This window comes from Gallus gallus, chromosome 2 (genome assembly GCF_016699485.2).
Source record: "Gallus gallus isolate bGalGal1 chromosome 2, bGalGal1.mat.broiler.GRCg7b, whole genome shotgun sequence".
Taxonomy (NCBI): Eukaryota; Metazoa; Chordata; class Aves; order Galliformes; family Phasianidae; genus Gallus; species Gallus gallus.
The window spans coordinates 143,656,334-143,682,558 of NC_052533.1; the positions used below are offsets into that span (position 1 = coordinate 143,656,334).

The window sequence follows — 26,225 nt, forward strand, 5'->3', positions numbered from 1 at the left end:
TGGGCAAACACCTAAGGAAAGGACAAAGAATCAATGGGCCTATATTGGAGGCAGGACCAGGGCCATGTCTGCAGGACCAGGACTCTCTCATTAAGATGTTTCATACAGTTATTAAACACAAGTTTTCATCATAAAACATCTGTCCAGGAAAACACAAAGCTCTGCATGGGGATCCAATCTATTATTTGCATTAGCTACACATACATTAACTGCTAAGTGTAATTGCTTTTTAATTAACATTGCCATGGTGTACATTATTAGATGGATCATTCTAACTCAGAGAGCATACACCACTTGCAGTTCAATTTCATCTCTTTATGCTTCACTTTCACTGAAAAGAGCTGCCATAGCAGAAACAGCACATCCAGTAGGGAAGGTTACATGCTTCTAGGAGAATTTTTAGGGGAGTAAACATGGTGTTTTATTTTTCTAGGTGAAAGATAACATTTGACACATCTTCAAACATCACCCCAGCACAGTTCCTCCTCAGCTACAAACCCAAAAGTGTAGGAAGACTCAAACCTGGCATCCAGCCTGATGTTTCAGACAGAGAGTGAGATGAAAAGCTTCGCTTACAAGCAGGAATAAACTGACACCCAGACCCTGGTTTCTCTTTACTGACTCCATCTGCTTTTTTATAGGTTCTATCAACTCTTGAAATACCATGCACGATGTGGAAAAGAAAAAAAAAACCTAAGCAGAAAGAAGTCTACAGTTATAAATATATTGCACATACATGGCTGTATTCTCCACTGTCCCCTCCAAAACTGTGTAATTAAACTTCCACTGATTCAATGAAAACTCAGTCTGTGCTATTCTGAAATTAGGATGTTCTGCTCCCCCTGTGGGAAAACAGATCCACCCAGCATGAATAGCACATTTGGCCACCCCTGTAGTTTACATTCCCTAGACTTTATTTGCATTTACTGAAAGAAAATCTCTTGATTCACATCCAGTTATATACATACATATGTGTACATATATACGTTTAAAAACAAATCCCTTAGCAGATGCTATGAAAAGAAGCGAGTGCAGAAGAGAAAGGAGCACATTTCACAAAGGAACTTAATTTCAAGCTAGGATTGTGAAACATGCTTGAGTCCTTCAGCAGACATGGAGTTCCTTATCAGTGATGAGCCAGGAAGGGCCTATAACCACGCACAATCAGCCATCATCTTCCACTTTCCCACTTCCTGTGGGAAACCACCCAGTCACAGGCAGAAGCTCTGGGGGACAAACAGACAAAGGGGGGAGCAGGCTTGGTGCACACAGCCCCATGGCCTTCTGGTGACAGCAGGTAACTCGGAAGTTTATGCCATAAAAAAGTGTGGGCAGTGAGAGAAAAAAGCCACAAACTAACCAACCTCTTTGTGGCTACGAATGCATCGGCCTAAATGTATCAGCTCCTTTTGGCCCTTTTCCCTCTCCTCCCACTGCAGCACAGATTTACGGGTAGAAAACGCTTTTCCTGAAAAGCTGTTGCTCTCCTGTACATTTTGCGGTGAAGGGAAGGCAATTATTGGGAAGGAAAAGACAAGAACAGAAGATGAAAGAGCCAGTCCTGCACGATTACAGCCTCATGCGTTCCTGCACCACTCCTGAACTGCACCAGCACCAACACTATCCTGGCGTGGCACTGAACATTTCTGTTTATCAGTGAGAGAGGACAAGTGAGCAGAAACATAATCTGGAAACTTATAGAAACAGTCAAGGTCCACACTCAGTACTGGACTGTGCTGAGCATGCTAGCAAAGTGTACACTACCCCATACCCAACATACACCCACATATATTCAAGGGTGAGGAATAAACTCCTAAAAATAATTTCTAAATTGGCTGCTCATATCTTTTCTGGTAGTAGGAGGAGCCATATTTTAAGCCTGAAACGGTTGGATCTTACATCAGGACTGTGTATCTTCTTTATGCATAGCAGCACTAAGCTTCTTGCATAAAGTTTTTACCATAGTGGAAGGAGCTGCACCACATCTAAAACAGATTTGTGCTTTAACAATCCAATAAAATGGCCAGTGTGGTTAGGATATGACACAAACCCAGGCCCACAGCTTACATATATGGGGTGGAGAGGAACATGGGTGGCTCTTTCAGCAGCAGGGATGTTCCTTCAAGATGAGGTAAAGAACCTTCTGGGAAATACCCGGAGACCTGTGCTGCTGGTGCAATGTTTGAATAGCATAATCCCAGCATGACATGCACGTCAATCCTGTCACTTCAGTCTTCCTCTGCAATCTTTTAGTGCCTGTTGTATGACCTTTAGAAAACCATTGGATATGCTAGAACTAAGTCAGGTCTGAAGTAAATAGCTGCACAATGCTGCAGAAAATCAGCCTGATACTTTCTCTGAGGTTTTGTCTAATTAAAAAAATTATTATCTTACTACACTGCTAGTTCATGGGAAGTGATTTACAGTGAGATATTACTGAGGATAAACATAAATGAGTGTAACTACTCTATGCCCTAGATGAGAGCCACAGAATCAATCTTCCTGCTTTAGAAATAATCTAAACTGAGATCAGTTATGTTAAAATAAGAAGTTAAAAAAAGGAAACAGCTTATTGTAGGATCCAAACAAGGAATAACTTTCTTGCTCTCATGTGACCAAGACAAAGGTTTGAAAATTTCAACATGGTGTGTAATATTTTTTGACCTTGGAACGAGCCCATGAAAATCAAACTAAAAAGCTGAAACTTTATTACAGGTCCCTTGCACAATAGCAAGTAAATATACGCACTTCCAAAGCCAAATTACTTGAGATACATAACCGTCTCAAAATAATTAGTAGAGTTGAATGTGGACTTGGGCAGTAGCAATCCCATCTACTAACTCCATTTGTTTAGTAGTTCTGTGCTTTATTCCCACACTCTCGACAAGTACCCTGGACAGTATTTTTAGCTAAATAATAATAAGCCAAAGAATTTACAAATAAAAAAAAAAAATCCCCCCCACTAAGATAAACTGCTAATTATGAATGATAAAAATCCTTGATTCTGAACCAGCCATAAAGTAAAAGAGACCTCATACCATAGAAAGCTGTGAGCAGGTAAAAATTGAGTTACTAAGAGCACATTATAAATACAGTATTAGTCCAAGGAAATTAATTCTTCAGGATATTATCAAGGCCAAGAACAGCTTATCAGATAGGTAAAAAAGCCAAACATTAGCTGCTATGCTTAATAAAAGAAGTAGAAAAAAAACAAGGGAAACAAGATTGAATTTTCAAAAAATTCGTAGCTCTGCAGATTTTACATTCATCCTTAAACCACTCTGTTAAGTATCAAAATGCACAATTCATTATTCCAGTCCAGTTCTCCTTGATAGTCTGGAGGAATAGTTAACAGATACCTCCCTAAATATATTGATTTGTAACTAACACAGTAAATTTTCTGGGATATTTTGCTTTTTTTTTCACAAGATGTTATATACTCACAGTTTAGGAAATCTCATGACATGTGAGGTACAGCTGAGATAATGATGATTTCCTTCTGGCTTCATGCTCTGTTAAACTCTTCATTAAAGCAATGAGGTTGGCACTAATAGGACGTGAGTCTAGAATGGGGCTGTGTCTCTGAAAGGGGACTGTGATTGCAGGTTCTCCATAAATTACACTGACAAAATGCATAGGGAAATGAAGTGTCAAGAATGAGGAAAAATGGATATCCAAGGTGGTTTTTTTTAATCATGTAAGTGATTTTCCTTCCCAAAGTGCCCAGGCCCATGTCCAAGTGGCTTTAGATTTCCAGGGATGGAGGCTCCTCAGCCTCTCTGGACAACCTGTACCAGAGCTGAGCCACCCACACAAGACAGTACAGAAGTGGTTTTTCACGTTTGGAGAGAACCTCTTGTCTTACAATTTGCACTCACTGCCTCTTGTCCTGGCACAGGGCACCACTGAAATGAGTCTGGCTCTATCTTCATTTCATCCTTCTTTTACATACTTATATACATTAACATGATCATTGACGAGAATTTGAATAAAGATATTTTAATTACCTAACCACATACTTGGGCATGCTGATGATTCAAAGCCATTTTTCAGTCTTCATAGATGAAAAAGCCCACAAGATGGACCAGCAGTTCTTCTATCAGGCTTTTTCACTAGCTCCTACATGTGAAGTCTTAGCTTGTCTGTATGGGAAGATGACAGGAATGGACCAGTAACATGGACTTGGCAGCATGTGAACCGGTCTGATCTTTCCTATTTTGATTCCAGCAGAGAGATCCATTTGTGTTTGAGTCTGGCTTTATTACAGTGAAAACCTTAAAGATCATTAAAGAGGAGTGGATTTGTGGGCCTGTCTTAGGATGCAACCTTCCTGCTAAAATTAACATGTAAAAAAAAGGTGATCCTTAGTGAAGATTTCTTTGAACAACTTCAATTACAATAGCTGTCTCCTTCCCTGTTACTCTTAATTGTATTTTAGCTATTAGTTGCTTTTTAAAGCATTATTTCCTTTCTATAATGAGTCAACAGATTGCAGCAGGTAGTATCACAGTACACTTTAACTCAAGAGCCAAATTACCTCAATGCTTAGGAAGAAACACAAGATAAGGGAGAGAAGATCATTCTTTTCACAAATGTAATCACTTCTGCACATGATTTAGGGATGAAGTGCAATTTAATAGAACAATCACAGAATCATAAAGGTTGGAAAAGACTACTGAGATCATCTAAACCAACCATCAACCCATCCCCACCATGCCCACTAAACCATGTCCCTCAGCGTCACATCTACCCTTTCTTACCCTATACATACAGCAATACTTGAAAACAGTTTTCTGACCTGGCACTGTCTCCTGTAACTGCACCGATACCATGGCCTCAGAAAGCTAGATATTGGCTGTCAATATGAGGAGTATGAGCAAGTTATCTAAGCTCTCTTGAAAGCTAATGAAAAAAGATAGGCTCTCAGAAGTTGAATCATGCCACTCATCTTGGACAGTCTTCTTAGAAAGGATGAATCATTCTCTGGAGGTGTCTATTCCTTTCCACTGACTATCAAAAGAGTCTAGACAAATAACTTTAAAGCCACTGAAGTTAGTTATGAATCCCACAGAAGATACTTGAAGGTAAAGCTACAGTATTGTTTAATTCAATTTGCGAATCTCAGTTCTGATACAACATCTCTTTTAAACTCAGTAACACCCGCAAGGAATTAGATTGATTTGTGAAAAAGCATTAGTACAAGCAACTAAAATTCTGCAGCACCTTCCTACTTCTGTCATATTAGTATTGCAGTCTCTCACAGAGATGTGTTTTCACTGCCAAAAGTAAGTGGCTCTTATAGCAAATAACTAATATATGTTATTCATCTTGCTATAAAAACCTTGGGGAAAAAGCACAGGGATTTTGACTGCAGTGTAGCTAGACTAAGTCTTGTCCAATGGTGGTGGATTGGTTGATTGTGTGCAGTTACATTGCAGTAAAAATGTCCTGTATTTCATCTTCACTAGGGCTTTAACATGTTACGGTTTTTTGTCTGCAACACTGTAAAAAAAAAAAAGAACCGATGCTTCAGGCTGAAAGGACACAGCTTTATTTTTCAGAGTGTATATAAAAACATATGCATATATAAGTATGCTTGTATGTATTTTTTAGTTTCCTGGAGTTTGGATCAAGTTACAGTCAAACTAACAATTTTTACTATTAAGATGTAATGAAATGAACCGAGTTTTGAAGCCTGGCATCACACAAGGCTACTGTTCAACAGTTTAGGAATAACAAGGTACAAAAATGACTGCATCCAATTGATCCAGCTACCTTTCCTGAAAGAAACCCCTTCTATTTCTGGTCAGTATTAGCATTAATACTTGCAGTTCCCAAAATGGAAAGCATGTTGAAAGGTATTTTATGCAGAACTCCAGAACACCCTCCATCATTTGCAACTACATTAATATCACAGGGCTCATTACAACTTCTTATTTGCATTTTAAAGAAACTGTTTACTACCTTATCAAAAAGCTAGGTGTTCAAAATTACCTCAATGCTTTTGTTTTACATTATAAACAGATTACCAATTTTAAAAAGAATTTGGCTTTGGGTGTAACGTGTAGGGACCTTGATGGGATTTAAACACCCTACAATTTACTAACAAAAATAGTCTACCAACTTAACCACGCTGTGGCTCTACCACTGGGGAAGAAACACTCTCAGCAGATCAGTACATAGCAATTGAATCATTGAAAGACGTGGAGCTCTTGGAGCAGGTCCAGATGAGGGCCACGAAGATGATGAGAGGGCTCTCCTATGAGGAAAGGTTGAGGGAACTGGGATTGTTTAGCTTGGAGAAGAGAAGGCTCTGGGGAGACCTCATTGCAGCCTTTCAGTACTCGAAGGGAGCATATAAACAGGAGGGGGAATGGTTGTTTACGAGGGTGGACAGTGATAGGACAAGAGGGAATGGTTTTAAACTGAGACAGGCGAGGTTTAGGTTAGATATTAGGAGGAAGTTTTTCACACAGAGGGTGGTGACACACTGGAACAGGTTGCCCAAGGAGGTTGTGGATGCCCCATCCCTGGAGGCATTCAAGGCCAGGCTGGATGTGGCTCTGGGCAGCCTGGTCTGGTGGTTGGTGACCCTGCACATAGCAGGGGGGTTGAAACTAGATGATCATTGTGGTCCTTTTCAACCCAGGCCATTCTATGATTCTATGAATTGAATTTTGTCTGTTGGGCCAGCTCATTTAAAATAAAATCAGAAATTAAGTTCAATGACAGAAAGGACTGATAAACTTCAGAATCTTTCCAAAGAAGAAAGTATGAATCACTTTATGTTATCAGAGAATCAAAATCATTTGATTTGGAAGGGACCTTTAAAACTCATCTAGTCCAACTCCCCTGCAATAAATAGGGATGCCTACAGCTAGGTCAGTCCGCTTAGAGCCCTGTCCATCCTGAACTCGAATGTCTCCAGAAACAGGGCACACATGTCTGCCTCCCTACCTTTGCTGAGGCACTGCTGAGTTCTGGGTGAAAAAGGAAATAATTATTTCATATGAGTTTGAATTCAAGTAACAACCACTGGGTGAAGATCCCTAGAGCAGACAGTCTTACATGTATCAGAGACCTACCTAGAAAATTTCAAAGTCCTTAGAAATTTAAACGACGAGTTTTGCTTTAGTCCTGGGCACAGAGATAAACATCCTGGTCTTCTAAACACAGATCAGAAAGACACAGAACTGGAAGAAGAGGCATCATAGAATCATAAAGGTTGGAAAAGACTACTAAAATAATCTAGACCAATCATCAACCGATCATCACCATGCCCACTAAACCATGTCCAGAAGTGCCACATCTACCCTCTTCTTGAATGCTTCCAATGACAGTGACTCCACCAGTTCCCTGAACAGCCTGTTTCAATGCACTATGCCTCTTTCAGTGAAGGTCAGATTAAGGGTCTGTAAATTAAGTGGTGAAAAAGCTTTGGCTGCACAAGAGAGCTATTAGCTTTGCAAAGGACACCTGGAAAGGGTTTTCACTTCATCTATCTGTTTAGCATGGTAAGAAAAGCTTGTAATTAAACCTAAAACCTCAGTGCTTTTGTGTTCCCTACCCTTGCCTCCTGCTGAGAATCTGAACACAGGTCCCTGTCAGAGTTTATTTGTTCTGCTGAGGGTTCCTCACTGGTCCATTAGAAAGGGAACACCAAGAAAGATAGGGCTGTTCCAAGGACAAGCCCTTTCTTTCACCCCATCATTTGGAGCCCATTGTAGCTGACAGAAAGCCTCCTTCTGATTGCATTTGGTATGTATTGGGCTCCATGGCCTCATTTTTGAAAGTGCTGAGCACTCTGAGCTCCTGAAAAATCAATGAGGGCTGCAGGCAGTGCTGAGAAACAAGCTGCTAATAACTCTGAGCACATGACAATATGTTACAGCTTTTTGTCTATTCCTATTTCTGCATTTCTCTTTCATTCCTACACTGTTTAGGAATGGCTCCCATAGTCACCATATTTTTCCTCTTTTTGTTCTCTAAATAGCACATTATTTTTTCATAAGATGTAATTTCTCCTGCCACTGAGACTCATACCTTTCCTGATTGTCTCAATGTTTCTTTCTAATGTCTGGGACTCGCTTTTATTTGTCATAAGCCTAATCTTCTCTCTGCCTTTACAATTAGTTTTACTGTACATTAAACATTGTTCAGAGAGATTTCTTTTCTGAAAAGCAGGAAAGACTATTTCAAGCTAGGATAGGTGTTTCATTCAACTAGATTCTATGATTTTGGACAAAGTATTGTTGGCAGTTCGGAGATTCACTGTTTTATGTAAAAGTTTGTCTATGTTTTATGATATTATTATTATTTCAATGTAACTGATGAAAGAAACTGGAGATAAAGAAAAGAAAAGGCAAGTGCAAAAGATTTAATTGATGTCATTTTATTGTACCTCTACTTTCAGAATCTCTAGTTAAGGTTTCCAGTGGTCTGTAGGAAAATAAACTTTTGGAGTAGGCTACTTTTTTCAGCTGTGTCAAAGAAGAGCAGAATTAACTCCATTTTCTGCCCTGGAGTTGCTTCTAAAACTATGTTGCTCCACTGACTGTTGGATCCATACTTTTGTTCCCTAAGTGAAAGGTAGGAACGAGATCACATCTGCTGCAAGGCTGAATTGTCTCTTCACTGGAAGACAATGTGTGTATTTTCCAGCACACAAAGAAGGAAAAGCAAATTGATAAATCACTTTCCAAAGTTGTAGCAGAGCTGGGGAAGAGAAGGTACAAGCTGTAGGATCACAAAAATATTCATGTGCTGCCAGGAAGTAGTGACAGCCACTCTGTGTACAGGTGGGAGCACTGGCCAGCTCTCCCATCTCACCTGTTGGTAATAATTATGGATACTGAAAAATCTATTTAAGGTAAAATAGAATCATGAAGAGATTAGTCTGCAGTAGACTATTTTTGTTAAACAGGCAGTGTATTCAAGGCAAAGCAGGCTGTGCTGAAGCCTAGAAGCTGAGTTTGGATGGGAAGAACCTGTCTAGCAATCCACTTTGTAGCAGAGTACCAGCTCACATTATAGTGAGGATTCTACTCAGCTTTCTGAAGTCCTTAGCTAATGTTGTGTAGTCCATCAAGCTGGTATGAACTAGCAACGTACCAAAAGACACAACACAGCTCTTCTTCCCATCTCGTTACTTATTCTCACTTCGTGCCAGTTTCTCCTCTGGGACAGCAAACAGCCATGTGGCTTCACAGTGAACTAAATCTGAGAGAAAACTAATCCAGGAAAGAAAGTAAGAACATTCACTGGCTCCCTGCTGTAGTTCATAACAGGGCCACTTAAAAGCCTGTGCTGACAGATGGGAGAAACAAGCAAGGAGGAGTAAGACATTTTTAGCAGCGGGGCTGGGTTTAACTGGTCGTAAAAGATCACTGTTGCTAATCTGAGAATAAACCTATTCATTTCAGAGTCACAAGCAAAATAGGAAGTTATTTAAGTGAATTGGAGATGGTACAGTAAAAGAACAGGACTACAGTTGCAAGCTGGGAAAACAGTTTGTTCTAAATAGTCTGTGGAGGAACTGAATCAACCAGAAGTCACTGCTCATCTCCTGAGTGATTTTTCACTAGATTCAAGAATTTTAGATAAGTGTTTGATGTGAAATCAAAAAAGAATGCTGGAAGAGAATAAAAGAATATCCTTGCTGTGTCTGCTAGAGCTAGAAAGACAGCAAACTGTCCTTCAACCAATGGCAGAAGAAAGGTACATCACCACTAGGCCTATCAGACATTTTATGTCCTCCCAGGTCATCATCCATGAGAAGTGAAAGTTTTGCTTTTCTTTCAAGCAAAATATAAATTGATTGGAAATTTTCTCAGTCCATAGGAAGAAACCATAGTTAGCCAGCATATATGGGGATGAAAGGATATGTGATCATCCGGGACATGAAAGACTGCTACAAACTGGAGATGTTACAGAGCTTGAGAAATCCACCATTGCAGCCGGGACTGACAAAAGCATCAAGAAGCAACAAGAGATATCAGAAGTGATATCAACTGGGTCTCTCTCTACTTAAGTTTTTTAAAAGCAGCAGTTGTCTGCTGAGCTTTTATCAGACCTTCCAAACCACCTGGAAATGACCAGATGTTAAACTGAAAATCAAAATTATGCAAGATAGTAGCTACACATAGCCACATTGCTTGAACGTATTGTTAAAGCAGACAAATGTGCAACATCCCACTAGGAGTGCTGTCTGTGGCACATGTGATGTATACAGGAGTTAGAGGCACAACAGTGAGATTATCCTCATGGGATGCACGGTGCTAATGAGACTTTAGCCAGTCTGCTAGACAGCTCAGATTACTCTAAAGCACCCTAAAACACTTCAACCTTCTCTGCACCCAACATGGAAGAGGGTGTCGCAGTATTTTACACGTAAATATATGGCATGCCCCAAGTTCTGCTCAGATGACAAGAAGTTATGTTCACATTTGTGGAAGGTCTCTACAAGTGATCACAATAATAATAATAAAAAACAGCTTCTGAACCACCTTGTAGTAAAGCCAAAGCTTGGATCTACCACAAAGCTGAACTTCTGGAGAACCCAAATAAAGTAATATTCCAACTATGAAAGGAAGAGCAGACTGCAGATTCCCAAGTCTGCAAATTCTGCTCAACAAACTACAAAAAGTTAAAGCTACTACCATAATTGAGTTCATTAAAATACTTCAAGTTTCTAAGTGATGCCAGTTTCTGAATTCTATCTATCTCCTTCCCCATTCCATGTTGTCTAATGCAAATCTATTTATATATATTTTTTTTTCAGTGGAACCTCAGAGCACAACAAGGAGTAAAGAATGCTCGTGTCATCAGTTAGGTAAGTACTGCTAAGTGCTGATGTGCTCAGATATTTCAGTACTCATGTATGATTCCATCATATTGATAAGTTTCTTAGGAACTCATGATGCCTATCCTCTGGTATGTTCTCTGTATATTAGATTTTTTTTAATATTAAAGTTCACAAAGACACAGACTGCTTTTTTTAATGCAAATTCCTCTTCAAATATGTCATGAACCTGAGGAAGCTGACTTGAACAACTCAAGACTTTTAACTATTTTGAATGGTGTTCAAGCTGCTGCCTTGAAGGTCGGAAGCATTTTTGCATTTAGAAAAATAGCTGTGGTACTACAGGACTTACATTTTATGAACTGCACGCACAACCCAAAATCAAAAGAGACAAGTACAAAATAGGAGAATATACTTTATGAATCATCTGAACATGTGATTGCTTTCGAGACTTGATCGTAGGAGTTGGTATCTGCACTGAAATTAATGATAAAGTATTGGTACCTACCAGATACTGAAATATTTCAGCTCTAGCTCATCGTGCTTGCAAAGAATTTGAGACTGATTTAATGACATCGTCCTTTGGTCTTCCGCATACTTACAGAAGAACTTGTCATGAAAGATAAATCAAGCTCACAGGCTACTGAAAACTGACTGTAGAAAGAACTGCATTACAAATACAACTCACCAATGCTCATGGACCAATGACTCTGAAATTCTACCAAATTCTCCTATCACTGGGTGTAGAAAAAACCATCTTTAGCAGAGACTATAGCTCTCATGCCAAATTTCTTTTCAAACTGTGAAATTTAACTTTTGCAACAGAGCAGAGGCTCAGAAATCAGCCCGAGGTTGCCAAGTCAAAGACTCCTCCTTTATGGAGTCAGGGAAGATCGAGAATGTTTTAGGAGAACATTTTTGCTCAGTTTTGCAAACAGCATCTTATCACCTGTCTGGCTTAACAACAACAGAAAAAATCTGGTCCTGAACACTGTAATCAGTTTTGTTTAAGAAACAATTATCCCTTACCACAGGTGGGTGTTCTATGGCATCACTGCAATGTCTTCCTTATTGAGATTAACCTGCAGAGCTACCAGATCCATGTCAGGTCAACAGCTTTATATATGCACTAACATCTCAAGTTCAGCATCAGATGAAACCTGTATTGAATCTGAAACAGTTGGCTGTGTTTGACAAGCATAAACCTTCTATTTACCTACCAGAAGCAGGTGCCAGTATATTTTTAAATATTCCATAGCTGCCTGTTGTTACTTAAACAACATACAAGCAGAAACTCTATTTAGATCGCATATCTGGAATTTTTAACAGAATACATCTCTCCTGCTGTCCTGTGAAACAATCACCCATTTTTGCCTTCTAAATATAGTCCACAAGGTAGTGGAGACTTTTGGCAAAAATATCTCACACTGCTACACTGTCTCACTGAGCAGATGTTATTTTTTGATTCTGTCTTGCTCATTTCCACAAGATCAAATGGGAGCTAAAAAGTTATTAATGAACATAATGGCATGTTCTCAGCAATAAATTCAGTCAGATATAGCAAGATGGAATGACAGAGTCTAGGACAGATATCCAGTGAGACCAGAGACAAGTGATTACAAACAGCTGTTGGCACAAAATCCCCTATTTGCAACACTGCACAACTCTTCCCATTTCGTAATACAGTAGTAAAAGGACTGGAAAACTCATCACTGGTCAGTATAACAAACTAATTTCCCCTCTATCATTTCCACTCACTGATTCATGTCTCCCAGGAGCTCACAGAAGATTGCATCTATTAAAAGCCTAGGCTGGCTCGGATGATACACACTTTTATCTCAGAACGTGCACAAACTGAATAGCATCTTAGCATATGCCCTCATCATGTTCTCCACCCACCAGTGGTTTGTATGTTCCTGTTTTATTCAGAGTTGTCACATTGAAATTACAGAGCGTTAACCACAACATCTATTATAAGTTTTACCTTCTAAATATGTGTAAGATATAGCCCTTACAGTGAACTCTTCTCCTGTTCCCGCCATATTAAAACAGCATTTAAAAGTGGCACACGCACCAGAAGAGACTGGATTCTCCACTAGCTCCCTCTCATCCTCCAGAACAGTTCCACTTCACATATTCAAATAACAAAAAAAGACTCCCCAGTCTCTATGCGAATATAGGACAGGATCAGGCTCCAAGTATAGTGAGAAGGACGGACACCAGATATTGAGTAGAATTCTCCTCTACCAAGGCTGGAATGAAGGATGTAGGGATGTTACAGCATCTTACTGGGATCCCTGAATCAGAAAAACACCCACTAGGAACACCTTTTGCGGACCTATTTCTTGTAACTGCTGCCAATGTGGTAATCATTCCACTGCAAAGACTGATACACCTTAAGGCACCTGTGTATGCTGTCTTTGTTTTTAACTCCCCTTTCTATACTGGATCTACTCCTGTCAAATTCTCCATGCACTTGGATGGTCAATTTCCCTGTGTCACAGCCAACTATCTTACACTTCATTATTCTGCCTGAATGTCCCTCAGAATGTACACATTATCCACTCACTGTTTGTTTAGCTAACTCTTTTCATTCCTCTCTGCTCCTGCTTTAATTAATAATGTTCATTGATGGCTGTCCAATTCCCTTTGTTCTTACATAGAAACCAATCCATACATCAGTCAGCTTTCTCCTTAAATTTCCCTGTATCTAATACAACTAAACTTTTCCCTTTCAGTTACCCTTTTAGAGGGTTTATTTCTCCACACCAAACCAACTGGTGAAGGGGGAAGCAAACACCTTGGAAAGTGACAATTATCACATATGGATGAAATATTCTCCTAGTAATCCTTTGGGATCTACTGAGGAGTGACATGAACATATGTGTGAATGTAGTATGGACTCAGAAAGCCACAAACAAATGGCATTACACTCTGTCAAATGGGCAAATGTTTTCTTGAGAAGGCAACAAACAGGTAAGAAGTACTGAAAACAGTTTTCCTGGAAAAGAAATGTGACAGATTTTCAAAGGAAAATTAGAATTTGGTTGTTCAGCACTTGCAGTAAGAGGTTGTCTGAGTTGTCTGAGTGTATCTGGCAAGAAGGGTTTACTCTGCCTTATTCTACTCTGGTCATAAGTGTATAATTACTTACATTTTCAAGGAAAAACATTCAGCTCCTTCAATCTGCAACATGTAGTGAATATCCAGCATGACTTTCACTTGTATCAGACTCACACTATCTACAAGCAGTTTTATTCAAGCAGCAAAAAAGCAATGATATCATGACGTCAACAGGTCTATGTCTGCAAGTGCGACTCTCTACTTAAGAAGCACTCGTAAGACCAGAGCCCTACATTAACACATTTTTCTTGCAAAGTGATGTTACGGAGAGCAAAAACAGAGCCTCACAACATCAAACTGGAAGGTTTGCTTCTTTCCAGGTAAGTTCCTGCCAGCAGACAGTAACATAACTTCCTAGCCTGCAGACCAGGTCATTGACACTGCAACGTTACAGCATTCCACAGAGATTCATCTGTTGCCTTTCAAATTCAGACCTATGATCCAGAACAGTACCTAATTAATTTGACCCAAAAAACTGAAAATGACCGCAACACACACTGAAAAGCAGCAAAACCAAGAACAAGAGAACACTGTTCTCTACTAAACACCATTCAGAACATCACCAAGATTTATGGGATTGCTAGTGAACACTAGTGAACACTAGTTGTCAGTAGAGTTAGGATGCTGAAATGCAGAAACAAATAAGTTTCCTTTTGTTTCCTATTCTCAGTACATTATACAGTGCACTTTTTTTTTTTAATCTCATAAAAACAGAAAATAAGAAAAACAAAAGAAAATAAAAATCTTCCCCACTCCAATTAAAAAACAAAAGAAAACAAAAAACAACAACAAACAACAAAAAATAACCCACAAAGATTCTCATGCTTAACTAAATTTGGGGTATAAATAAAATTGTCAGCCAGAAGGCTGATGTAAGAATAAATCAGATAAAATCCATTCAGTAGTCCAAAAAATGATAGAGCAGTTGAACTATTTAAGAATGAAAAGGGAATTCACAATCTGCTTTCTAGCTCACTGCTAGGAGCTGATCTATACTTTAAGCTAACTTGGGCAGAAGAACCCAGAATGGGAGCAGATCAACTCAAGCCAGGTAGTAAAATGACTTCTTACAGAGTAGAAGAAAGTAGAAGACAATAAAACAAAGAGGTATCAGCGTAGAATTATAACCAGGTAAGCATGAAAAGAAAAAAATCACAGCTTTTCACACCTACATGATAACCGAACCTATTAATTCTCTTTGTGTAAAAGAACTGTGAGGTCTACTTACTTTCACAGAGACGTCTTCTCAGCTTCCCCCGAATTTTATCGATGGCATTGTAATCGGAGACATGAAACACGTGAGCAGACTTCGGTTCTGAAGCAATCTCATCCAATTCTTCTTTTAAGGCTTCGCCGACACCCACAGCAAAGATCCTAATTCCAGCCTGACGAGCTGCATTGGCCGGATCCAAGACATAATCCTGGCTCCGTCCATCAGTCAGAAGGATAGCCACTTTTTTAACAGTTCGATCACTAAGTCTCCCACCTGCCTCTTTGGAAAAACTGTAAGTGTTGATGTACCGGAGAGCATCTCCAGTGTTTGTATTACCCCCATAATACCTAATTTTTCGGGCGGCCTCTTTGATTTCCTCACAGGTTTTGTACTTTCCCAGGTCAAACTCAGTGGTTGGCCGGTCACTGTATCGCACCACACCGACGCGGGTTTTGTCAGGACCAATCTCAAAAGTTTCCACCAAATTAGACACCCACTGCCGAACCTTCTCAAAATCTTCTTTTCCAACACTGGAGGAGGCATCCAAGATGAAAACAAGGTCATAATGAACATTCTTGCAACCTGCAAAAGTGGCAGAATACACTGCTGAGGAAAGTTGAAATACAAGTATCAGACAGAACAAATATTCCCCAGGCATGGTTCCTCACTGAGCGATGCTGAGGAGACAACAAACCCTCTCCCTCTCCTGCAGAGAAAGTGCAGATTCTCAGCCGTTCTTCCTTGTGATTCACTTCTTCTGTTTCAGATCTACAGTAGATCAGCACACTTCTCATTGAAATGCATACCCTTTCTCTTCCTGCACTACTAACTTCCTCTGCTCAATCTTTCACCTACACCATCTGCATGTATATGAAGCTTTTTTTTCTCTTTTAAAAACTTCATTGCAGTCTTTTTGCTCAGGCAATGCTCTGAAATGACCTTGGCAGCTCAAGAGACCTGTTCTGACCTTCCCTATGCCAATCTTGACCTTGAGTAGTAAAGCTTTCATGTTCCCTCCTGCATTAACATTAAGATTTATGTATTCTTAGCTAGAAGCAGTTCTTCTGCTCAGCGTGATAGCTTGGTGAAGCAACTTTATAACATGATTATTTCGATTTTGAGGCTCTCTGCCATTGACTATTGACTAAAGGATGACTCACTGAATACTGGGATGGCTTCCCTGACAACAAATGCAGTTTCTTTGTGATGAAAAAGTTCACTCATCTCTACAAAGACTCTTTTGGCTCCAGCCATGATATTTGTAATCCGTGGCCAGTGTAATCTGAAAGGCAAATATATTTTAATTGCAGATTTTTTGCCCTATGAAACCAGACTGATCACATATTTGTCAGCTGATTGCCAAGAAAATAAATCTCCCAAGAGATGTTTTCTAGCTCTCTCTGATTATATGCAAACCAGCAGGCAAAATAACCATAAAAATTCCCAGAGATGACCAGGATATATCAACATTATGCCACCTGAAAAAAACATACATGTATATATTTAATCTACCATTATAAACCATAGTGCCTAACAAATCACACAGCTTCAAGACTGAGGAACTCTACAGTCAATTTATCTAGGGTCACAACCACCAGTCATTATTTCTTCATTACTTCTTGTCCTACACCATCTCACAAGCACAACTGCTTGTTTGAACCAATCCTAAAAGGCTAGTTTGACAAAACATGTGAAAAACAAAGCACATATAATGTGACTCAGGACAGAGAACTGGTCCATACAAGTGCCTGCACCATTTAATTATTAATATCACAACCATGACATTAACTTCCTCCATGCTCTGGACTGATCAACACAATTCCATTGATCAGAAAATCTGGGAGTAGTCAAGGAAACTTGTGACTCTAAAGTATGCTCACTGAGAACAGTTTTGCTCTCTGTAGATCTGTGAGATCCTCACTATATGGTTTCTGTGTTTTCACACACAGATTAGTTCCAGCCAGGCTCCAGCAACTAAATGTCTACATATCAGTGATCAAGATACATTATATCATAGAATCATAGAATCTTTGGGGGTGGAAAGGACTCTTAAAAGTCACCTAGCTCGACTTCCCTGCAATGAACAGGAACATCTATAGAGAGATCAGGCTGCTCAGAGTCCCATCCAGCCTGATTTTGAATGTCTCCAGGGATGGGGCATCCACCACCTCTCTGGGCAACCTGCTTCAGTGCCTCACCACCCTTTCTATAAAAAAAACTCATTTCTTATGTATACATTTCTTCTCTTTTAGTTTGAAACCACTTCCTCTTGTCTTACCACCACAGACATGTCTCACTTCTGCAGACCTGCCTGGATGGTGGCTGATACCAACTGCTGTTTTCAGACCTCATCTGCACTATGCGTTTGCTGAGTCATGTTCCTGGATTGACCTTGGACCTGCTTCATCACTATGAGCTTCCCTGATGACCCGGATCCTTGGTTGAACCACCCTCAGTCCTGCCCTATCACTTGTGGCTCCCAGGCCTTAGGAAACACTCAGTCCTTTCTGCACTCCCTAACAGATCTAAAATGCTAATGTAAAAGCATCCATTGCAGGTGTTAGTTGAGAACTAGCAATTTTTCCATACAGGTCAAAGAATATGGAGGTATCCAAGTACTTGCATGACAGCCACCTCAGTGAATAGAAATATGAAACACACTATCCAAAGGTGGATGGGTATGACACTGTTAGCATGTCTTCACAGAGTTCTGATATCTGAGCCTGAAGGAAGGTCACAAAGTCTTCTCCCACACCCATATTTGAGCTTACATTTCAAATATTAGTTTTGGTGCTATTGATCATTTTGATGTTGTGCAGCTGCCCTGCAGAGGACAGGAGTCTCACAACAGCTCCCTGCGCTGGAAAGGAGTGTGTGGATGGCTCAGTAACATGAAGAGGACTTGCTTTCAGATAAGAGAAGAAGCAGTACAGTCAGGCATTACAGCACTGTAGAGCAACGCTCGTGGTACTACATGATAGCACTGAGAGAGGCTGAACATATACTTGGTATGTTGTGGATGATGAACAATGAGCATCATCTGTTGCTGTGTTTACTTCTGATACAGGGGACATGCCAGAAACCTGAGCCAGGTGTTGCTGTTCTTCCTGTGACAAAGGGAACAACCTGCCCATATGGGATTGAAGTCATGTTAGAAACAATTTGTCCATACGGGATCATGTTTTGTGATGGAATTTTATAAGAGAGGAAATCCTGTTTTCTCTTATCCTGACTGTGACCACAAAGCAAGAAGGATCTATCTGGATATATCAGCAGCATGAGCAGCTACCTGGAAGCTGTTGCAGAGACTGCAGTAATTCTCTTCAGCAAAGAGAGTGTGAAGATGATGGAATATATGGTTTTATATTATGAAATGTCAATTACATTGCACCCATGTATACTGGCTAGATTTCCAAGTGCAGTTCTGTTTGCTTTTTGCAGAATATAAAGGATGTAACAGAAAAAGTTAAGCAAGAAATCTCTGATTTCCATAAGAAAAAATCACTGTTAATCTCCTCTGTCTGAAAGAATATTAACTGAGACTAACCACGAAATATAAAGGTTTAACTATAAAACCCATGAGGTAAAGAGCTTCCTGTTGCTCATTTTAATGACTTTCAGCAGATGAGATGATGATATGACTGTACTTGAAAAACAAACAGAACAGAAAGAATCCATCCTATCTGTGTTCAAAGGCGATGAGCCTTAAAACGAGGTGTTTTTGAAGTCTAAAATGTGATGCCTATTCAGGCAGTATTGCAGGGCAGAAAAATACGATCTTTTAGGATTATTTTCTTAAAGTCAGTCATTCTCTGCTGATGGCAGTGAGATTAAATGCTGCAGAAAAGCTTTTAGTAAGCATGAATCTGCATTTTTATTACTGCATTGTCCACTGCTGGGCAAAATTGATTGTTTTCCAAGAATGCTATTATAATGTTGTTTACTGGCAGAAACAGTTGACGTTAAAGGAATATGGGACATAATTCATAGAAAGTGAACTTTCAGTTTTTTAATTACAGAAATGCTCTCCGGAACCACAATTCCAAGAGTTGTAGTCACCTGTTCAGACACCGGCTCAACCATTTTGCTACGGTGCCATTATAAATAGCTCACAAACAAGCCATAAGCCCAAAATTATTTAATGTAATTATATAATGAAATTATAAATGGTACTTCTTTTCTGTAACTGATCCACTAGCACTAGAAAAGATGACATTTCACTTTGTATTTGTTAATAAGTAGTCATTCCTTTGAAACTTGATACTAAAAGATTTACAGAAATCATAGAATCATAAAAACAAAGAATCATAGAATGCCTTGGGTTGGAATGAACTGCAAAGATCATGTAGTTCCAACGCCTCTGCCATGAACATGGTTGCCAACCACTAAATCAGGCAGTAGATCAGGTTGGCCAGAGCCCTATCCAACCTGACACCTTGAGCAATTCCAAGGATGAGGCATCCACAGCTTCTCTGGGCAGTCTGTGCCAGTGACTCATTGCTCTCTGAGAAAAAAATTCTGCCTAAAATCTCATCTAAACCTCCTCTCTTTTGGTTCAAAACTGTTCCTCCTTGTCCTATCACTACCAGACCATGAAAAAAATCAGTCTCTCTCCTGTTTGTAAGCTGTCTTTAAATACTGCAAGGCTGCAGTGAGGTCTCCCCAGAGCCTTCTCTTCTCCAGACTGAGCAGATCACATAACATCTCTGTAAAGCAGCAATTCCTTAGACTGAGAGAATGTCTAAAAACTCATTTTCTTTCTTTTCTTTCCTAGAAAGAAACCAAGAAACCTTCTATCTCAAAGTACCTTTGGGCTTTTATTACAAATAAGCTGTGTAGGTCTATAACCATTCTCAATCCCTGACCTTTAGCATCATTCACTTGTAGATAAATAAACTCTTCCTACTTCTCCTCAAAAAACAATGTGCCTAACACATCCCTGTTCAAGCAGACACGTAATTGAGTGGTATTTCAGGGGACAGTGCTAAATGGCACAGGCCAAAAACCATGTCAGGGACCCAGCTAGACAGTACGAACCATGAGATGGAGAAATATGAAGAGCACCCTAACTCTGTTTACTTTACTGGGAAAGTCCCAGTCAAAAGAAAGATTCACCAGGTCTAATGTGAAACCCACTGAAATCAGTGTAAGGGGTGACCTCCATGCCACCTCCGTGGATAAGGCATATCCAGAGCAAGTTGCATGCTGCTCCTTTTGTTCTGGATGGCTGAAAACCAGAAACTCTAGTTAAATCATAACCCTGATCCCTTAGCTCCATTCCTAAGGTCTGTTTTATGTCTTTTCAGTAGTAAATGTCTTACTTGCTTTTTTATTGCTTTCTTCCTACAACGATAACAGTGATAGCATCTCAGCCTTGTAAAAGCCCCAGCAGCTGTTTAACAGGAGTGGAATGGTGCATACCTGCTCTCTGTGCCTCAGTTCTCTCCTCACTGAACATAAGTGTGAAAAGAATTAGGAGACAGGGTAAATGGCATCTTCCCATAACAGACATATCTCCTTTCTCACATCAGCTTGTCTTTTCAACGTGGTGGGAAGCTCTCTAGAAATCCAATCTGTGGCCTATCAAGGAAAATAAAGAGCAAGTGTTATCTCACAGAAAAACAAATAGAAGTAATGATGCAAGGCATGGGAGCATCGTTTTGGGGAGTTGTCTCTTCCGCTTCTCATGTTGTTGACGAGACACAAACCACCCAGACAAAGAGGCAAGAAGTTCACCTACTTTTCAAATGCTATAGCCTTTCACTGCCTCTATTCAGTGTGTAGCAGCCTGAGTGCAGAAGGAGAGAGATTACCAGATTATTATACTTTAATTGAGCTCACTGCCAACTACACAATCAACGCACTGGAGTGGAAACTATTCTTGACATGGCCCTCCCACATATTCATCATTAGGAGATACAAAACGTGGAGCTGGGATACAGCCCACTGCAAATCACACACAACACATTGCCACTTCGCCCATGGCTGCTTTCAGTTCCCAAGCCTCAGAAATGCTGAACACTAAAAACACATGGCTGTTTTCCTATATGTGCTTGCTGCTGTCCATGTCTATAGTCATAAACTCAGCAGCTTCAAAATATATCTTTCAACTATTTAGGTAAGAAATGTAAAAGCTCAGGTGGAATACCTTCAGTTTAAGGTTACTGTCTCAAGTATACCTTGCCTGAAGTCACAGAATTCAGACAGTGCTCTAACAAGCCATGCCAAGTATAGCTACCTTTTCTAACACTAATCTAACTTCTTTCTAATTGTTTAAATATGTAATCATTTATTTACTATTAAAAATTATCTTTTACTATAAGGATCATGAAATCATTGCAATTTAATGTACTTAACTCCACACACGCAAGGGAAATTAGTTTCCACTTTGCAGCTTACTGCCTGAGGAATCATTTTGGAAAAGTTTATCTCGGCTCCTGCTTCCATCTTTTACTCTTTAGTGCACAGATCACTTGGTTCATTTTCTTAAGGAATTTCTGCTTCCTCTCTCTTTTAATATGCACATCAGCTTCTTCCCCTTGATGTGTAAAGAAGGCATAAAGGGAACACTGTATGCTGTGGATCATTGCTGTAGGGCTGATTATTCATTCTAGGAAATTTCTTTGCAAAACAATACGGTTCTGGGGGAATCACGAACAAAAAGAACAGAGGTGTCAGCATTTCTTCACATACAGTCTTGATCAGTCAAAAATTGGGCCAATCTCTACTACGTCTCTCAGAAATAAATTCCATATCATTCTGGTTTAAGAAATACAAAAGAGAAAGTCTTCTGTACCTGTAAATCCTTATTCTAAGAACAAAATGCAGGCTCCTGTATTTTCAAAGGTCTTTATCACATGCAGACAAGGAGAAAAAAAAATGCACTGAATACATCGTGCACTCTACGAATAAAAAGTTGGAAGCATCTGCCAGCAGAGGAATATAAATGCTAGTTGGATCCAAAAAAACAGGTGCTCTATTTAAGCACCATCCCAAGTCCAAAGGGCACAAGCAGGTGCTGTAGTTTACACCTCAACCAGACAGTGTCTCTGTGAGACAGTGAGGTTCTCACAGAGCTTGCTAGAAAAGGTTGCAAGGTAAAAAGGGCATTAAAATATCACCATGCCCTACAGTAGTAGTTAGAATTTCCTTCTAAATAAACACATTACTGAAATACCGATCAGGCAGCCGCCTGTGGAGGGATCAGGGCAGGCAACTTTAAATAGCAATGGGAGCCTGCAGCACAAGGTTTTTTTCCTAGGAAATGTTGGTTTCTGGCATTTAGGGAGAGATGGGAAACCAGATCTGCCATGGGGCATTCTACACCTTCAGCGCTGAGAGCTCAAACGTCATTTCTGTGTGTCTGGGCTTGCACAGCAGCAAAGTTTTATAAATACATTATTAAAAACGGCCTTTGCCAGCTGCTAACTCATACAAGGCCAGGATAAATGGAGCAGACCACCAGTTGGTGTCACTCAGCAGAATGGCAGCGGGATGGACACATGCTGGTTTGAAAGGCAAAGATGTGGAGTTTGGTGGACAGGCTTCACTTCATCCACTTCTGATGAAGGGCTACATATATGACCAGGCTTGAGAAATGTGTTTCTAAGGAGTCACTCATCCCCACTCTAGGCTAAAATACTTCAGGAGCTCATTGCTGTCCTATGAACGCTGAAAAGTATCTCAGAACAGTCATTTAGACTAAAAATAGGGGACGAGAAATGCAAATTAAATCACAACATCTGCTTAAAATCTAGAATCATAACCTGTGGTGGCTTTAATACACATTTGTGGTTCAGTGTTATTCTTGCACTCAGGCCAAAACACATCATTTTATCCATTTTTATAGCATGGAGAATTGAACCAAGTCTCTTAACTTTCAACCAGTTTATAAATTGTTTCAGGAAGATAAAATTGCCCCATTCACATCAACAGGACTCATATTGTGGCAATGAAGTTTTCAGAGGTATTAGAAGAAAGGTTGGAGATAAAGCATTTCTCATGAGAGGTTTTGTGCAGTATTTCTCCTCCATTTCAGTTCACCACCATGAGGCTGAGCCCAGTCTGTGATTCCAGCAGCTGACCAGCATCTATGTTCCATTCCAGGAGAAACTGTTGAAAAGGAGCCCAGAGTGGGACAGTTTAGGCTTCAGAGTGATCCAGGCATAAAAACTTATTTTTAGTGGATCCTGTTTCCATTTGCCCAACATGGTTTTCTGTTATTATTACTTAGTAATCACGTGCAAATATTAGTCCTGAAATGGCATAAGTCAGTGAAAATCCATTAAAAACACTTCTTTTTCTTCTGCTTATTTTTCAAATTTCACTGCCAGAATACTTCATGACATATTTACATGCACTAAGTGATACTGCAAAAAGCAATGGCATACCCTATTGTGACTGAGTTTGTAGACCCCGAGCTGAAGATCCCATTTTTAATAGTTTAATGGGAAATAAAGGAATGAATTAGGGTCCAGAGAAGGACCACAAAGATGATCAGGGGACTGGAGCACCTCCCCTGCGAGGACAGGCTGAGGGACCTGGGCTTATTCAGCCTGGAGAAGGCTGCGGGGTGACCTCATTGCAGCTTTTCAGTACCTGAAGGGAGCCTATAAACAGGAAGGGAGTAAACTCTTTGAAAGGGTAGATAACAGTAGGACAAGGGGGAACAGTTTTAAGTTGAAAGAGGGAAGATTTAGGTTGGATGTTAGGGGGAAGTTCTTTACTACGAGAGTGGTGAGGTGCTGGAACGGGCTGCCCAGAGAGGTTGTGGATGCCCCATCCCTGGAGGTGTTCAATGCCAGGTTGGATGAGGCCCTGGGCAACCTGGTCTAGTAAATGGAGAGGTTGGTGGCCCTGCCTGGCAGGGGGGTTGGAGATTCATGATCCTTGAGGTCCCTTCCAACCCAGGCCATTCTGTGATTCTGTGATTCTGTGTGATTCTGTGAATAATTTTGACTGCATGCAAATATGATGTGGGAATGGCATCCAGGCTAAAAAGAATGCTGGTAAATTTTAAAGTGAGCTCTCCGTGCTTAAAATACAGGCATAGGACCAAGCTATTTGTACAGCCTCACAGCTGAACAAACAATATGCAGAAGATGGACACAAGCTCTATACAACATTTAACTTTGCTATTGCTTTTTTGGAGGAGTGGTATAGAGTTCTAGGTCAGTGAGCATCTATGGTAAGGCCTGTCTGTTCTTGAACAATAAATAAATTCATTTTGGCAAATATTTGCTCATAAAAAGCAACATTAAAAATATATAAATATATATTAAAAATATATATATATGAAGGAGAATTGAGTCTTCTCATCTCAAAAGTACTTTATTCTTTTGCTCACTGTCAGGCTTCTCTTGCACTCCTGCATTTTTAAGAGATGCTGTTTTGTCTTCTTGATCTTTAGGGAGGCTGAGAGCAGAGCCTCTGTCCAAAGCATCACGTACACATACAGAACCAAAATGAGCAGCTGAGCTGAATTTTATTGTGCTTGAATTTTTTTGTTTTGTTCTTTTTCCTGATTGAATCAAAATGAAAGAATATCCTCACATCAGTTTATTTGGAAAATAAAGCCCCTCTTCCTTTGAGAATAATGTGTTGTGTTTTTCTGTCCTGCTCTCTCTGTCTTTCTCCTGCCTGAGTATGATGCTGAAGGGACATATGGGGATTTGTTTCAGCCTGATTTTTAGATAATACCTTCACATCATCATAATTCAGGGGATGAGGAGGAGAAATTGTATGACAGCAGCATGAAAACTTCACAGTATTTCTAGGGTGAGTGATTTAAACACGAGTACCAGATATTCCCTCGCTCTGCCCACCCAGCCACTGCTCTTCTGTCCTGGTTTGAGAGACATCATCAGTACCAAAACTCTTGTGAATCAGAGATGGAAAAAAAAAACCAAAACAGGTCAATTTCTGTGATCTCTTTCATCTTTTAGAGGAGTGAGTCAGTCACAAAATTGTATTAATAAACAAACAAACAAAAAAAAAGCCCCCAAAATAATGTAGTCAACATTAATATGAGAATTTTTGCTGTGTGATTTAATAACACTCCTACCTGATAAGAACTAAAGTTCAAAGACCCTACAGGGGTAGTGTAAGGAGCAGTGATTCCAGTCTGAATGTAAAAAGCACATCCAGTTTTGGACTTTGGTATGCTCTTTAGCATATCTGAGCTTATGCTGGAGGATATGTCTTACTAAACCCCAACACTGACCTGTGCATCCTTCTGCTAAAGTCAAAGACTGCTAATACTTTTTGCTTAATTTTATCCATTTGTCTGCTGCCGCTGAAGCTTCACTGTATGTCATATAAATTTCCCATGCTGGCATTCTTAATGTGATTTTAAATGTCTCTAGTATGCTGCTCTGAAGAAGCAGCTAGCCTAGGGTGAAAAAGACAGTATCCAATTATAAAGCTTTACACATACACGCAAAAAGGTAAAAAACAAAACAAAACAAAACAAAACAAAGAAACAGAGAACACTAATGTATTTGACGTCTTAGCAGAGTCAGCTTGCTGATCATGTCTGTTCCAACTACTGAACTAAGCAATTTAATTATCTAAATTATTGCTGATATGAGCAGGAAGGAGACCATATAAAAGAGAAATGGACTTTCTCTCCCTCAATCTGCCCATGTCATCATATATCTTAGTTCAATGCTTTTTAAAGAAATCATCCAGTGGCATTTCTTGTAGATGCTTATCTTCCCAGCCCTGATCCAAAGCCAACTGCAGTTAATGAAAAAAAGGGCCACTGATTTCAGTGAGCATTATTTCAAAATCTATATGAACAAAGCAGAAAACCTTCTGCTAACGCCAGTGTTGCTCCTGAGGTACATTGTTCACAGAATCACAGAATTGTTAACATTGGAAAAGACCACTAAGACCATCTAGTCCAACCGTCAACCCATCACCACCAGGCCCACTAAACCATGTCCCTACCAGCTATATTTAACAACTACTGAAACTGATACAAAGTCTGCTGAAACCAGAGAGGAGACTGTCCGCACCTCTGCAGCTTGTTGGATGGGATATTCACGTACCGTGAGAGCCAACAGATCCCCAGTCTTTAAGTATTGC

At 39.9% G+C, this 26,225-nt stretch overlaps 1 protein-coding gene across 2 annotated transcripts in view; it reads right to left on the reverse strand.

Annotated features, from left to right (window-relative positions):
- The window catches only part of COL22A1 (collagen type XXII alpha 1 chain), a 231,224-nt gene that overhangs the window by 182,665 nt on the left and 22,334 nt on the right, over positions 1-26,225 (reverse strand). Inside the window, exons 2-3 of one of the 2 annotated variants that reach the window (NM_001139439.2) lie at positions 20,559-20,717; positions 15,153-15,719 (exon numbers count right to left, since the gene is read on the reverse strand). In NM_001139439.2, the coding sequence (NP_001132911.2) occupies positions 15,153-15,719; positions 20,559-20,649 (658 nt within the window). In that variant the 5' untranslated portion in view covers positions 20,650-20,717. The remainder of the gene's footprint in view (positions 1-15,152; positions 15,720-20,558; positions 20,718-26,225) is intronic. The other variant, XM_046920616.1, reaches the window with a different exon arrangement.